At 38.6% G+C, this 13,984-nt stretch overlaps 2 protein-coding genes across 3 annotated transcripts in view; both read right to left on the bottom strand.

The window, feature by feature from the left end:
* The window catches only part of OSBPL5 (oxysterol binding protein like 5), a 146,071-nt gene extending 136,271 nt beyond the window's left edge, over nucleotides 1-9,800 (bottom strand). The window contains exons 1-3 of one of the 2 annotated variants that reach the window (XM_056527850.1): nucleotides 9,627-9,800; nucleotides 9,433-9,519; nucleotides 4,718-4,820 (exon numbers count right to left, since the gene is read on the bottom strand). The gene's annotated coding sequence lies outside the window, so the exon portion shown is untranslated. Of the gene's footprint in view, nucleotides 1-4,717; nucleotides 4,821-9,432; nucleotides 9,565-9,626 lie in introns of those variants that run through there. The other variant, XM_056527853.1, reaches the window with a different exon arrangement.
* Nucleotides 9,801-9,920: 120 nt separating this feature from the next.
* Nucleotides 9,921-13,984, bottom strand: part of LOC130277524 (receptor-type tyrosine-protein phosphatase beta-like) — a 279,946-nt gene continuing 275,882 nt past the window's right edge. Inside the window, exon 50 of the mRNA XM_056528200.1 lies at nucleotides 9,921-10,626. Coding sequence (XP_056384175.1) covers nucleotides 10,486-10,626 — 141 coding nt within the window. The 3' untranslated portion in view covers nucleotides 9,921-10,485. The remainder of the gene's footprint in view (nucleotides 10,627-13,984) is intronic.

Genomic DNA, 13,984 nt, shown 5'->3' with positions numbered 1-13,984 from the left:
TGCAGTAATGTATTTGCTGCTCATAACACGCTTTTGTTGCATATTGTACCAGTGTTGCCATTAGAGATGAGCGAACTTACAGTAAATTCGATTCGTCACAAACTTCTCGGCTCGGCAGTTGATGACTTTTCCTGCGTAAATTAGTTCAGCCTTCATGTGCTCCGGTGGGCTGGAAAAGGTGGATACATTCCTAGGAAAGAGTCTCCTAGGACTGTATCCACCTTTTCCAGCCCACCGGAGCACCTGAAAGCTGAACTAATTTATGCAGGAAAAGTCATCAACTGCCGAGCCGAGAAGTTCGTGAGGAATCGAATTTACTGTAAGTTCGCTCATCTCTAGTTGCCATCTGTCAATAAAATGTTTATATTTTCCATTTGATTCCCAGCTATCATCTGGATGCATTTTTTTCCAGAATAAAAATCACACTTGTTAAACCACCTTAACAGTATTAAAGGGCACCTTTCATCCAAAAAAACTTTTGATATATTATAGATTAATGTTCAACTGAAGACAAAGAAAGAGGATCGCGATCCTCTTTCTTTGTCTTCAGTTGAACTTTTATCTTATCTGTTTATGGAGACGCACCACTATAGGCAACCCTCTAGCTAGCCCCGCAGCCCCCTCGGATGCAAAAAGTGCCAGTAGCCTTTAATTCTGGTAGTGCCGGGTCCATTTTTTTCTTACCTTGATATTATAGATTAATGTATGCAGAATAACTTTCCAATTGCATGTTATTAAAAAATATGCTTCTTTCTATTTAATTTTCCACTTTGAAAAAATATGACCACTAGAGGTCTCCCTACCAGTCCTGGCCGCAAGCCCTTTTTATAGATTTAAGACTCATGCTGGAGTCCTAAATCTCAGACTGCAGCCGGGACACAGACAAGCTCAGCTGGCAGCTCTAAATCTTCTCCTCTCTGTTTACAACTGCATGTGCAGAGAGAAAGAAAGATTGGAGCTCAGATAGTAAAATGAATGAGGGCAGTAAGGCAGAGCCAGGAGTATGCCCTGCTGTGCTATGAGCAGTGCTGAGCTTGTCTGTGTCCCGGCTGCAGTCTGAGATTTAGGACTCCAGCATGAGTCTGAAATCTATTAAAAAAAAAGGGCTTGCGGACAGGACTGGTAGGGAGACATCTAGTGGTAATTTTTTCAAAGTGGAAAATTAAATAGAAAGAAGCCTCTTTTTTAATAACATGCAATTGAAACTTATTTTGCATATATTAATCTATGATATATCAAAAGTTTTTTTTTGATGAAAGGTACCCTTTAAACAATTTCTACAATATTAATTTGAAATTCAAAGTCTAGTTTTATCTGCTTTGTTTTAATGGCATAGTGGCAAATATCTCCTAACATCACTGTTTCTCAACGAGGGTGCCTCCAGCTGATGCAAAACTACAACTCCCAGCATGCCCGGACAGCCGAAGGCTGTCCGGCCATGCTGGAAGTTGTAGTTTTCAACAGTTGGAGGCACCCTCGTTGGGAAACACTGCCTTAGAAAAAGAAAGATGGTGGTGCAGTACTATCTTTATCTACATAATTTCAAGGGAGAGACAGATAGATATTATCAGTACATACTTGGTTGCTAAGGGCAACTGTTCCTTTGGACAGGTTTTGATAAATCTCCATCCATGTGTTTATGATTATTAGCAGATCGGGTCAAAATCTGTCAAAAAATAATCATCTACTGATCCCTCAGCCATGTAGGCGCTTTAAAGAATAAGATACAGTATATATATAAATACATACACATGTATATATATATATATATATATATATATATTATTTTTTATCTCAGTTAATACCGCCATATACATAAAAGTACATTATTATGAAGCAGAAATTTTCCGCAGCAGAATATCCCTACAGAAAATCTGCAGCATTTACAGTAACATAAATTTCAAAAATGTATCTACACATTGCCGGAAAAGCATTCACAAAATCTGTGTGGAAACTGACCTACAGTACAGGGCAGATTTAATGGGGCTATACAGGAATAGAAGGATAGGGCTAATGTCTTTCAAAAAACGCTCCCGTCTGTCTCCAGGTTGGGTGTGGTTAGGCAGTTCGGTTCCATTGGAATGAATGGAGACAAAGTTGTAAGTTGTAATACCACACACAACCTAAAACAGACGATGAGCTGTTTTTGATAGAAATTAGCTCTTTTTTTCTATTCCTGGATAATCCTTTTAAATCCATAGAATATCAACATCTGAGTCTGAAACGCTGCAGATTTGTTGTTGATTTTTCTCCTTTACTCCAATGGGGAAATAAAACGCTGCAGGAATATATACAAGGGTGGATTTTGGTTATTTAAAATGTTATTTGCATAATCCACAATCAAAATCTGCAGCAGTAAATCCACAACAAATCCACATGATCCGGTGCAGATTTTCTGCTCTGGATATTAGTGCGGAAATACCGTGTGTCCATAGCCTAAAGGGGGCAAACAGCAGACCAGATGCTCTTTTCACCAGTTTTACATTTATTTATTATGCCTGATATTTTAGAATTCAATAACGGCGTTATGGTAAAATGGCACGATAAAGATATTCAGACCTGTGTACCTACATTACTTACAGTAAGCTACAGGAAATATTATCTGGTTTATATTGTAGGCAAAGGATCTACTTGTTCCTGGCCAGCAAGGTGACCATGACATTAAGCTGAAAACTATGTGCAACATGGTGGTCACCTTGCACTGACAGTCTGCTGCTATGCAATGACACCAAGCGTACATAATAAAGATAATAAATGAGACATAGACACTGACAGAGGACACCGACATTAATAAAGTAGAAGGGATATACACCAACAGGGTTGTCTGTGCATTTTAATAGCCATTTTTATTGTACATTGTATCTGTACATTTTTTATGGCCTAATCCCCCTGTTGATTTGTATTTGCTGAGCAACTTGACATATGCAGCAGCTCCCTTGGGTCTTATATATTTGTTATAAATGGAACCATTTTGCCACAGAAACTGTATTTTTAGACAAAAGAGGTTCAAAGAGCAAACCTATAGAAGCTGTAGAAGTAGTTTATTTTCTCAGGTTAGGGCCACAGAGAAGCTGCATGCATCGATCATGTTTCATTGCTGTCCTGTTATTTCCTGAGAATGTAATTTGTCAGTGTGCAACATTATACCCCAGAGCTGGAGCTATCTAGGCCCCAGGGTAATTCTCTTGTTGTGATCTTATTCCATTGTCCCCCGGTTACTACATGGTACACATTGTTCCTTTTTAATCATTTACAGTTAGGAAGGCCAAATAATATTTGAATGCAAAGTCACAAAACTTATTAAATTATCCTCCCACTCTTGGAATAAAACTGATACTACACTTAGGCTGGGTTCACATATATCAGGCGTCCGGCACAGTTATCCACTGGAGGGAAACTAAAGCTAGAACTGATCCCACTCATTTGAATGGTACAATTTTGACGCTGGATGGTTGGACAAGCCGGAGTGCACCTAACAGGGGAATGCAGTTGTGAAAAAACAATGGACGCCGGATGCAATACAACTGATGACAGCTTGTCATCAGTTGTGGCATCAGTTGCGTCTAGATGCCAGGCACATGTGAAACCAGCCTAAGGGTCTATTCCCATGGCAGAATTTCCACTTGCGGAATTCAACCTCAAATTAAAGCCCATAGACTACTATGGGATTCCGCACTCCCATTCACACTTCTGAATTTCTGCTTGCGGAATACCACAAGCGGAAATTCAGAATTGTAAATGGAAGTGCAGAATCCGATAGAAGTCGATAGGCTTTAATTTGAGGCAGAATTCTGCAAGCGGAAAGTCTGCCATGTGAATATAACCTAAGGCTAGGTTCACACTGCGGAATCTCCGGGCAGAAAATTTCCACCCAGAGATTCCTAGTGCGGCCAGCGCCAACTGAATCAGTCAGCGCTAGGACCATGCGGACACTGTAGTCTCAGATAGACTGCAATGTGTTCCGCGAGTATTTCCGCCTGAAGAATGAGCAATGCCATTCTTCAGGCGGAAATTTTCAAGTGGATTTACCGTTCACAAATTCCGCTTCACAAATTCCAAAAGAGTGAATTTTTGAACGGAAACCCATTCACTAAACTATACATTCTAGTAAGCGGAATTTCTGCCTGCAATTTCAAAGGACATCACAGCTACAAGACAGACAGCTCAGCTGATATGGAACGATCTGTGCAGTATGGCTAATAACATTATATTAGTAAGTTGCTTTATTACAATTTTTGACACTATACACAGGTTGTTTCTTTTGCTGAACAACCCATTTAAGGAAATTCACAGAAAGGTAAGTGTGAACACATCTGTATCCAGTTTTCAAACACAAAGCTCCAAATTATCTGCTTCCCTTCAATAGTAGCATAGGTCTTCTGTTAGCAGACTCCAGCAATTCTGCTGATCATCTGTATATGTATACTTTTGCTATATGTTGCACTAAGAGTAATATTTGCAGCATTGTCCCAAAGTGAACAGGGCTGCAGTACCTTGCACCATCTCTACTAATAATGAGAATGCAGGGATGAGCAGAATAAACAATAAAAAAGCTGAAGCAATCACATGATCATTGCTTCTCATTTGGCTGTCCAGGCATGCTGGGAGTTGTAGTTTTGAAACAGCTGGTTGGAAAACACTGCTGCACAGGATCTATACACATGGAAATGATCATAAACACCTCTACACTGCTCTTCTATATTACTGCTGTACTCACATGTTGCACAAGGGCCAGATATGACTGTAACCTCAGCACCGTCTAGGATAACTCCACTGTCTAAGAGCCTAAAACATATACTTCTCTCAAGCTTTAGATGTTCCTATGCAAATGCAATAAAAAAGAAATTAAGTCAATATCTGTTTAAGACAGGAAAGTTTTATTGCCAGTAGAGTAAAACATTACAGTGTGTACAACAAAAGGGACATTGGAGTCCTTTTCTCTACCATATCGGTTCCCTTTCTGAAATTAAATTAACAGAATAACATTTACGTCAAAGAATCTCACAGGACGGATCATTTAAACATTAAATAACATATATATATTTTATATATTTTCAAGTATTCCGACACCTGTGTGGATAATTACCAGATATGATTACATCAAATATTCTCTATAACATTTATTATATACAGTAAATATAGCCCTTCTTTACATAAAAAAAAATGATCTAGTAATGTCCAACCTTATCCTAGCATCTGATTCTGGATTATAACATTTAGAATATGATTTTCAAAAAAAAATAATTAACATGTTTCTAATATAGAATTATACACTGGATTCTCACATTCTCACTCTCATAATGTGTCTTTAACCCCTTTGCTTCTGGAAGAGCTTCAGATGCCTTTTCATTAAGGTGTTATTTGGTCCATTGTAGTATTCAGATCATGGCACCACCAATTAGGAATAATAGCAGCAAATATTGGAATGTAACAAAGGTTCCTTCAGATGTAACTTAAAGTGGTTTCAGGTTTAAATACATTCATAGTCTTTGCTTCTAGGTACAGACACAAGAACTTTAAAGGGAACCTGTCATCAGGTTTTACCATGTATAACAGGTGGCAACATGTTATCTATGGTAAAATCTTCTTCCTTACCATGCCAGGGAGACATTCCTCTGGGCAGGAATGGTGAAGATATAAAGTTCGAAAGGTGTCCTCCGCCGGCCACCCTCTGGGCGGGAGCCATCCTCTTCTGGTCCCGTCTGCTCCAGCTGTAATCAGACCCACTCTTCTCCCTAAGCAGAGTGATGATGCTGGCCATGCCCTAGGCTGTCAATCACACTGAGTGGGCGTGATTACAGCTAGAGCAGACAGGACTGAAGACGATGGCTCCCGTCCAGGGGACTACTTATGGGCCGGCAGGGAACACCTTCATACACTCACCGTCGCTTCCGGCAGGAACTTCTCCCGAGAATGTTATAGATGGACAAATCTAATCATAAGTTCCCTTTAAAAGATGATGGGTCAGTGTTATCTCTATTTCATACAGGTCTTACCAAACATGTAAGGTTTTGTTCACACATAGTGTTTTTTGTGCTCTTGAAGCTAAATAAATCATACTATATCCCTTGTGTTTTTTAATTATTAAAAAGTGATACAAGTCTGAAAAAATACTCAAAAAATACCTACCGTTTTATGTTCACAGTTCCTATGCAGACCGATATGTCTCCATTGTTACAAACTACAAAAATACTCTGTGTAATCTGATCTGGCAGTCTAAGGTTTGTTTGTTGTCTGTAACCATGGAGGCACATAGGTTCGCACAGGAGCTGTAAACATAAAACAATAAAATATTTTTTCAATTTAATTAATTTTAGATATTTTTTTTTTTTTTTACAGTTAACATAGCAAATAACCACTTAGCATTATTGGCCATACATTTAAGTTGCTCGGGGCAGGCAGTTAACAGTACATGCCCTAAAGTTTCAGCACAGGGATGGAACAAGCTTAAAGAGGTACTGCACTGCCCCAGCGTTGCAAACATTTTGTTCCGAACGATGGGTGCAGGGATCGTGACATCACGACCACGCCCCTTGTGATGTCATGACACGCCCCCTCAATGCAAGTCTATGGGAGGGGGCGTGGTGGCTGCCACTGCAGACCACACCCAGCATATGTGACACACTGTTGCAATGGCTGCATCAGAGTTAAAGGGGTACTCCGGTGAAAACCTTTTTTCTTTTAAATCAACTGATGGCAGAAAGTTAAACATATTTGTAAATTACTTCTATTAAAAAATCTTAATCCTTCAAGTACTTATTAGCTGCTGAATACTACAGAGGAAATTATTTTCTTTTTGGAATGCTCTCTGAGGACATCACGAGCACAGTTCTCTCTGCTGAAATTATTATAATAATAATACCGCTTTATTTATTGTTGTCCTTAGTGGCATTTGAACCCAAGTCCCCAGCACTGCAAGGCAGGAGTGCTATCCACTGAGCCACCATGCTGCCCTTAGCATACATCTGCTATGCATCTGCTATGCATGGTTGCTAAAATGGACAGAGATGTCAGCAGAGAGCACTGTGCTCGTGATGTCATCAGTGTTCCAAAAAGAAAGGAATTTCCTCTGTAGCATTCAGCAGCTAATAAGTACTGAAAGGATTAAGATTTTTTAATAGAAGTAATTTACAAATATGTTTAACTTTCTGCCACCAGTTGATTTAAAAGAAAAAAGGTTTTCACCGGAGTACCCCTTTAACTCTGATCCCAACTGTTAAAAATTTTAGGCGCTGCAGTCAATAGCAACCATTACAAAAAATGGAACAAAAAATGACACACCTATTAACATAAACAATTAACATGTCATGGCTTTCAGAACATGGCAACAAAAACAAACAATTAAAAAAAAAATATATTTTTTTTAAAGCATTAAAAATATATAGATATAGTACTGCTGTAATCTTACTGACCTGCAGCAAAAAGTTAACATCACATGTACCACACAATAGAACACCATAAAAACAACCCCCCCCCCCCAAAAAAAAAAAACTGAATTGAGGAAATTTTTGTTCTCGATCCCTAACTCCACCCCACCAAAAAAACAACTATATATATATATAACTATATATATATATATATATATATATATATATATATATATAAATATATATATATATATTCAAATATATTATATGTACCCCAAAATGGCATCACTAAAAGCAGATTATTATTATTATTATTTTTTGTAGAAAGTAATGGCTCCTGGAATAAAAATGGCTCTTGAAGAAAAATAAAACAGAGTGACCTCAAGGTCCAAAGTGGTGTTTCAAAGAAATATTTTTATGTTTAAAAGTACTTAAGATGGGAGAAAAACATAGAAACATGTACTCACCTTCCGCTGATCCTCTGCTGGTGCCGTAATGGCAACAGTCCGGCAGCTCAGTGCTTTCTGTTCCCCATCTCAACACAAATACTATGACCACTTAGTCACTCACCTGTTAAGGCAAGTCACGATTGTGGCCAGTGATTGGCTGAGCGGGCAGAATTGTGATGCAGAGATGTGCTGAGATGCAGAACAGAAAGTGCCAAGCAGCAGGGACTGGCACCATCAGAAGAGCACAAGCAAGGGATGGGCAGCAGGTGAGTACATGCTCTACTATTTTCTCCTTCCATTCTGCACGTTTAGCCCCTCAACAAATTTTATTTTTACGTTTTAGTTTTTTTCTCCTCGCCTTCTAAAAATCATAACTCTTATATTTTCATCTACAGACGAGTATGAGGGCTTGTTTTTTGCGCGACCAGTTGTCCTTTGTAATGACATCACTCATTTTACCATAAAATGTATGGCACAACCAAAAAAATACTATTTGTGTGGGGAAATTGAAAAGAAAACCGCAATTTAGCAAATTTTGGAAGGTTTTGTTTTCACGCTGTACAATTTACGGTAAAAATTACATATTTTCTTTATTCTGTGTGTCAATACGATTAAAATGACACCCACAATTACATACTTTTCTATTATTGTACCGCTTAAATTTTTTTTTATTGATACCACATTTGCATATATAACATTTTGAATACATTTTATATCAATTTTTTTTTATATAAAATGTTACAAAAAAGCAGCAATTTTTTTTTTTTTTTTTTACATTCACACTGTTCTCCGTACGGGATCATTACCATTATATTTTAATAGTTTGGATATTTACGCACGCGGCGATACTAAAGATGTTTATAAATTTATTTTTTTTACACTTTTTGGGGGTAAAATGGGAAAAAGCGACAATTTACATTTTTATTGGGGGAGGGGATTTTTTTAAACACTTTTTTATTTTTATTTTTACACTTGAATAATCCCCATAGGGGACTATCTATAGCAATCACTTGATAGCTAATGCTGTTCAGTGCTATGCATAGCCCTGATCAGTGTTATCGGTCATGTTCTGCTCTAGTCTGCTCGATCGCAGACCAGAGCAGAAGACCCCTGGAGATGGCCGGAGGCAGGTAAGGGGACCTCCACCCGCCATGCTGAATGATCAGATCCGATCATCTATTTTAGTGATCGCACTGCCGCAGATGCCGTGATCTGTATTGATCACGGCATCTGAGGGGTTAATGTCACACATCAGCACGATTGCTGATGTGCGCCGTTACCGGCGGGTCTCTGGCTGCTCATAGCAGCTGGGATCTGCCGCACATGACCCCAGCAACGGTCCGATGCTCGCGGTCATGTACAGGACAAAAATTTACCTCCTGGTGCGTTAAATACCACTGGACCAGGTCCTGCGTCATTAAGGGGTTAAACATAAAAATATTTCTCCAGAAGTCTCTGTATTATACAGATAAAAGAAAGATGTTATGTATTCCAGATTTCCCTCTGTAGCACTCCAGAGCATAAATAATACGTGCATAAGATAAGAATGTGCAAGTACAATCTGTCATCATTTTCTGAACATGCTGTACTGTACTACATACTAAATTGTACTGGACCTGTTAAGTCTTCAGTGCAATCCATATTATTTAAAGGCTTTTTCACTGACTACAGCAGCAACCTGAAACAACAACCGAGTTCTGTGGCTACAGAACAAGTACAAAAATATGCAAGTCACTTTTGGCTTATATACACATATACAATGTAAAACTTGGCTATCCTATAAATTACATGATTTCAGTGCAAGAAATACCCTGAGTAAAATCTTCTGCAACACAATATTGTGTATGAACCTTCCATGGGTTGAAAGAACAATAATAATATCACTATCTGTATAACCTGTCTCCTCTCATTTCTAGACAGGCTCCCTGGAACTGCAGTGATCTACAATGAAAAGAAGGGAATAGATTCATATAGGAAAATATCCTCTCGCATATTCCATGGGATGTCTAAAAAACATATATATATATATATATATAATTATATTCAAGACAATAGAAACACTAGTGCATACGAAAAAGGTTTGGCCCATACCCCCATCAGGTTGCTAGGAGCCACACCTATATTTTCCTTCTCACAGCCTTTAATAAATGTCCATCATTCATTATATAAATAACAGATTTTGCAGATATCTTCAATGATTTCATAATATTTAAGACAAAACCCTCTACTGTAAAAATAATATTTGGTCAAAGTTTTTGGCGTGTCATTTAGATAGGCACAATGTTATTACAGTACAAGGTGTGTTTTTTTTATTGCATTGCCTATTGTTTTTATTCTAACTATAATTTGCACACACACAGACATTATGTATATATATATATATATATATATATATATATATATATATATATATATATACATACACACACACACACCTGTGGCCGGTGTAGTATTACAGGATGTAATTTTCTCTTTCAACATAAGATGTACTATATCTATTCAGCAGGTTTTAATAAACACCAACATTGTGTCTTTTGAGATATTTTTGGTAACCTTTGAAAAAAAAGGTCTGAAAATAAGGTTATTCAAAGTGCAATTCCCTTCTTGATCATGTGATGTTGTAAATCCTCGAGTCCCCGGAGCCTTTCTTCTGAGAAGTGTGCTGCTGATTATAATTTTGTAAATTTCGTGGAGGGTTTATTGAGATTCTGTAATATCGCTGTTTGGTTTTGGTAAATAAGATCTGGATCCGTTTCCTTTGGAGTCTTGATAATATCCAGTGTACACTGGTTCAAGAAAATGTACTGACTCTACAACGTAAAGGACAACAGATTGTTAGATGAACATTTTAGGGTGCTTCCACAATGGAAAAAACTGCTGTGGATATTCTTTACAGATTTGCAAGCAGAAAAAACTGCCGCATTTTCACTGGAGAATCCGCACCCAACAGTACAGATTTTGTTCAGATTTTAACATATTTCGGTCTGAATGGAATCTGTCAATTTTGTCAATGGGATTGAGCTGCACAGTGCACACTACAGAATTTTAGTGGCAGACACCAAAAGAATAAGCTCGCTTATTCTCATAAAATCTATATTACTGCCTCCTAAGTACAAGAATATAACTACTATAATACTGCTCCTATATACAAGAATCTAACTACTATAATACTGCTCCTATATACAAGAATATAACTACTATAATACTGCTTCTATATACAAGAATATAACTACTATAATACTGCTCCCTATATACAAGAATATAACTACTATAATACTGCTCCTATATACAAGAATATAACTACTATAATACTACTCCTATATACAAGAATATAACTACTATAATACTGCTCCTATATACAAGAATATAACTACTATAATACTGCTCCTATATACAAGAATATAACTACTATAATACTGCTCCCTATATACAAGAATATATCTACTATAATACTGCTCCTATATACAAGAATATAACTACTATAATACTGCTCCTATATACAAGAATCTAACTACTATAATACTGCTCCTATATACAAGAATATAACTACTATAATACTGCTTCTATATACAAGAATCTAACTACTATAATACTGCTCCTATATACAAGAATATAACTACTATAATACTGCTCCTATATACAAGAATATAACTACTATAATAGCAAATTGAGAAAAAGGTTGCTTCTGCACTCACCCTTCTTGCGCTGTGTCACTGAGTTAGTCCATGTACGGCCGGCCGCTGTACGGGAGATGATACGGAGAGATCGCTGCAGCCGGAGCTGAGCGGTGACAGCTACGAGCTCGTTTCGCGGTTAAAACCGCTTCTTCGGGCCTCACCTCGTGTCTGTCTGAGCGCATCCTTTATCTGGGCGCTCCTATGACGTCATCCTCAGTAGGAGGAGACTAGTGTTACCTGTTCAGGTACGTGATTGACATTCACAAAAAATGTGTTATCAAAGTGAATAAAAACAAAGAAGTTGCAATAAGAATATGAAAATGTGTAAGGGGGGAGTCAGATAAATTCAAACAAAAGGGGAAATTATATGTACACGTGGATTGCAGAATTGGTTTGTGTCAGTGTACGGGGCGTAATACACTGGAGCTCACAGAAATACTGTAAGCTCATTGCGATCATTAAGCCCTAAGATGCCCATGGCATCGGTCTTAATGATCCAATGTGCCTCTCGCTGTCGGAGGACTTTCTCTCTGGCTGTGCCCCCGGTGGCTATTTTTTCTAAGCCGCAGAAAGTCAGTGTTTTTTCATCACTGTTGTGGTGAGCCTTCATATGCTCGATTAGTCTGGCCGAGCCGATCCCTGTTTTAAGGGACCGTTTGTGCTCCCTGAATCTAGAAAAAAGGCAGCGTTTGGTGGATCCTATGTAATACCTTTTACAGGGACATAGGATCGCATATATGACCCATTCTGATCTGCAGAAAATAAAGTCATGTATAGAAATGTCACAGTTACCCAATTTTATGTAGGCGCCTCTGTACATCTGGGGGCAGTGAATACATGTCCCACATTTGTAATTTCCTTTTAATTCATTTTTCGCCATCCAGTTCTCGCCAGGTTTTCTGCTGGAGAAAGAGGAGGAGACTAATTGGTTTTTCAGACTTTCACTCCTGCGGAAAGTGACCAGCGGTTTTTTCATTGCGGCTTTTTGTAGGACAGGATCTCTTTCGAGAATGTGCCAATTATTTAGGAGAGCTTTTCTGATGACAGTGGCAAGAGGGTTATATTGAAAAGAAAAAACTAATCTCTGCTCTTCAATGTCTTTTTCCGTTTTTGCAGACGTGGCATGTTTTTTATTTTTCTTATATTTTTTGTTGATCAAGTCACTGCGGGGGATCTTTTTCACTCTCTCCAGAGCTTCTTTAAGTAACCTGGGAGGATAACCTCTTTCTTGGAATCTGCTGGTGAGTTCGTCAGCTTGTTTTATGAAACCTTCTTCTGTACTATTAATCTTTTTTATCCGGAGGTATTGGCTGTATGGTAGAGCATTTTTTGTGTGCTGAGGATGATAGCTTTGGTAGTGGAGATACGAGTTGGTGGCTGTCTCCTTTCTGTATCCTGTAGTTGTTATGTTGCCATCTCTAATGTGGATCTCTACGTCCAGAAATTCAATTTTTTCGGCTGAAAATTTACTGGTGAAGAACATGTTCATCCTGTTATGATTGTTTAGGTACTGCACAAACTCGTTGAATTCGTATTCTTCGCCTTCCCATGCAATAAACACATCGTCCACAAAGCGACTGTACAACTTAATATGTCCGATATAAGGATTTTGTGAACTGTAGATGATCTTCTGCTCAAGTGCTGCCAAAAAAAGGTTTGCGAAGGTACATGCGACCGGTGTCCCCATCGCCGTACCTGTACGCTGGGAGTACCAGTCCCCATCAAATGTAAAGCAATTGTTGGTGAGAATTAACTCCAAGCCCTCTTTCACAAAGTTAGTGTAAGCTTCACTTTTACCGGCGGTGATCAGGAAATCACCTATTACCCGGATCCCCAATTCTTGTGGGATCCGGGTATAGAGGCTCTCTACATCAATGGTAGCCAGTCTGTAGGAGTCAGACCATTGGGTGCTGTCTAGAGTTTTTAGGAAGCTGTCTGTGTCCTTCAGGTAAGAAGGTACACTTACCAGTAAAGGTCTCAATAGCCAGTCCAGATACTGGGAGAGGTATTCCAAGGGTGCCCCAATTCCTGCAACAATGGGTCTCCCCGGGGGAGATTCCAGGCTTTTGTGAACCTTAGGTAAAAAATACCAGTGCAGTTTTTTTGCGCATTCTGGTATAAGCTTTTCAGCTTTCTTCTTGTCTAGAAGTCCTTTCTCCACATTCTTGTGCAAATATGTTCTCAGCCTGGAAATTATTTTATTTGTGGGATCCGTAGGGCAGGTATACCTCCTGGTTCTTTAATTGACGGTGCGCTTCCTTCAGATAATACTCTTTTGACATCACCACTACACTCCCACCTTTGTCGGCTTTTTTGATGACCAAATCTTGTCTGGTGCGGAGCCATTTGAGTGCTTTTTGTTCTTTCAGGGATAAATTACTTGTGGTACTGGGGTAGATGAGGGATTTGACATCTTTCATCACCTGAGCAGAGAATATATCGAGGCTACTCCCTGGTTGTATTTGGGGGTAAAAGTGGACGGTACCCCTCC

The sequence above is a fragment of the Hyla sarda genome, chromosome 6, assembly GCF_029499605.1.
Source record: "Hyla sarda isolate aHylSar1 chromosome 6, aHylSar1.hap1, whole genome shotgun sequence".
NCBI classification, from domain to species: Eukaryota; Metazoa; Chordata; class Amphibia; order Anura; family Hylidae; genus Hyla; species Hyla sarda.
This window is presented reverse-complemented; position numbering and strand designations above follow the sequence as displayed.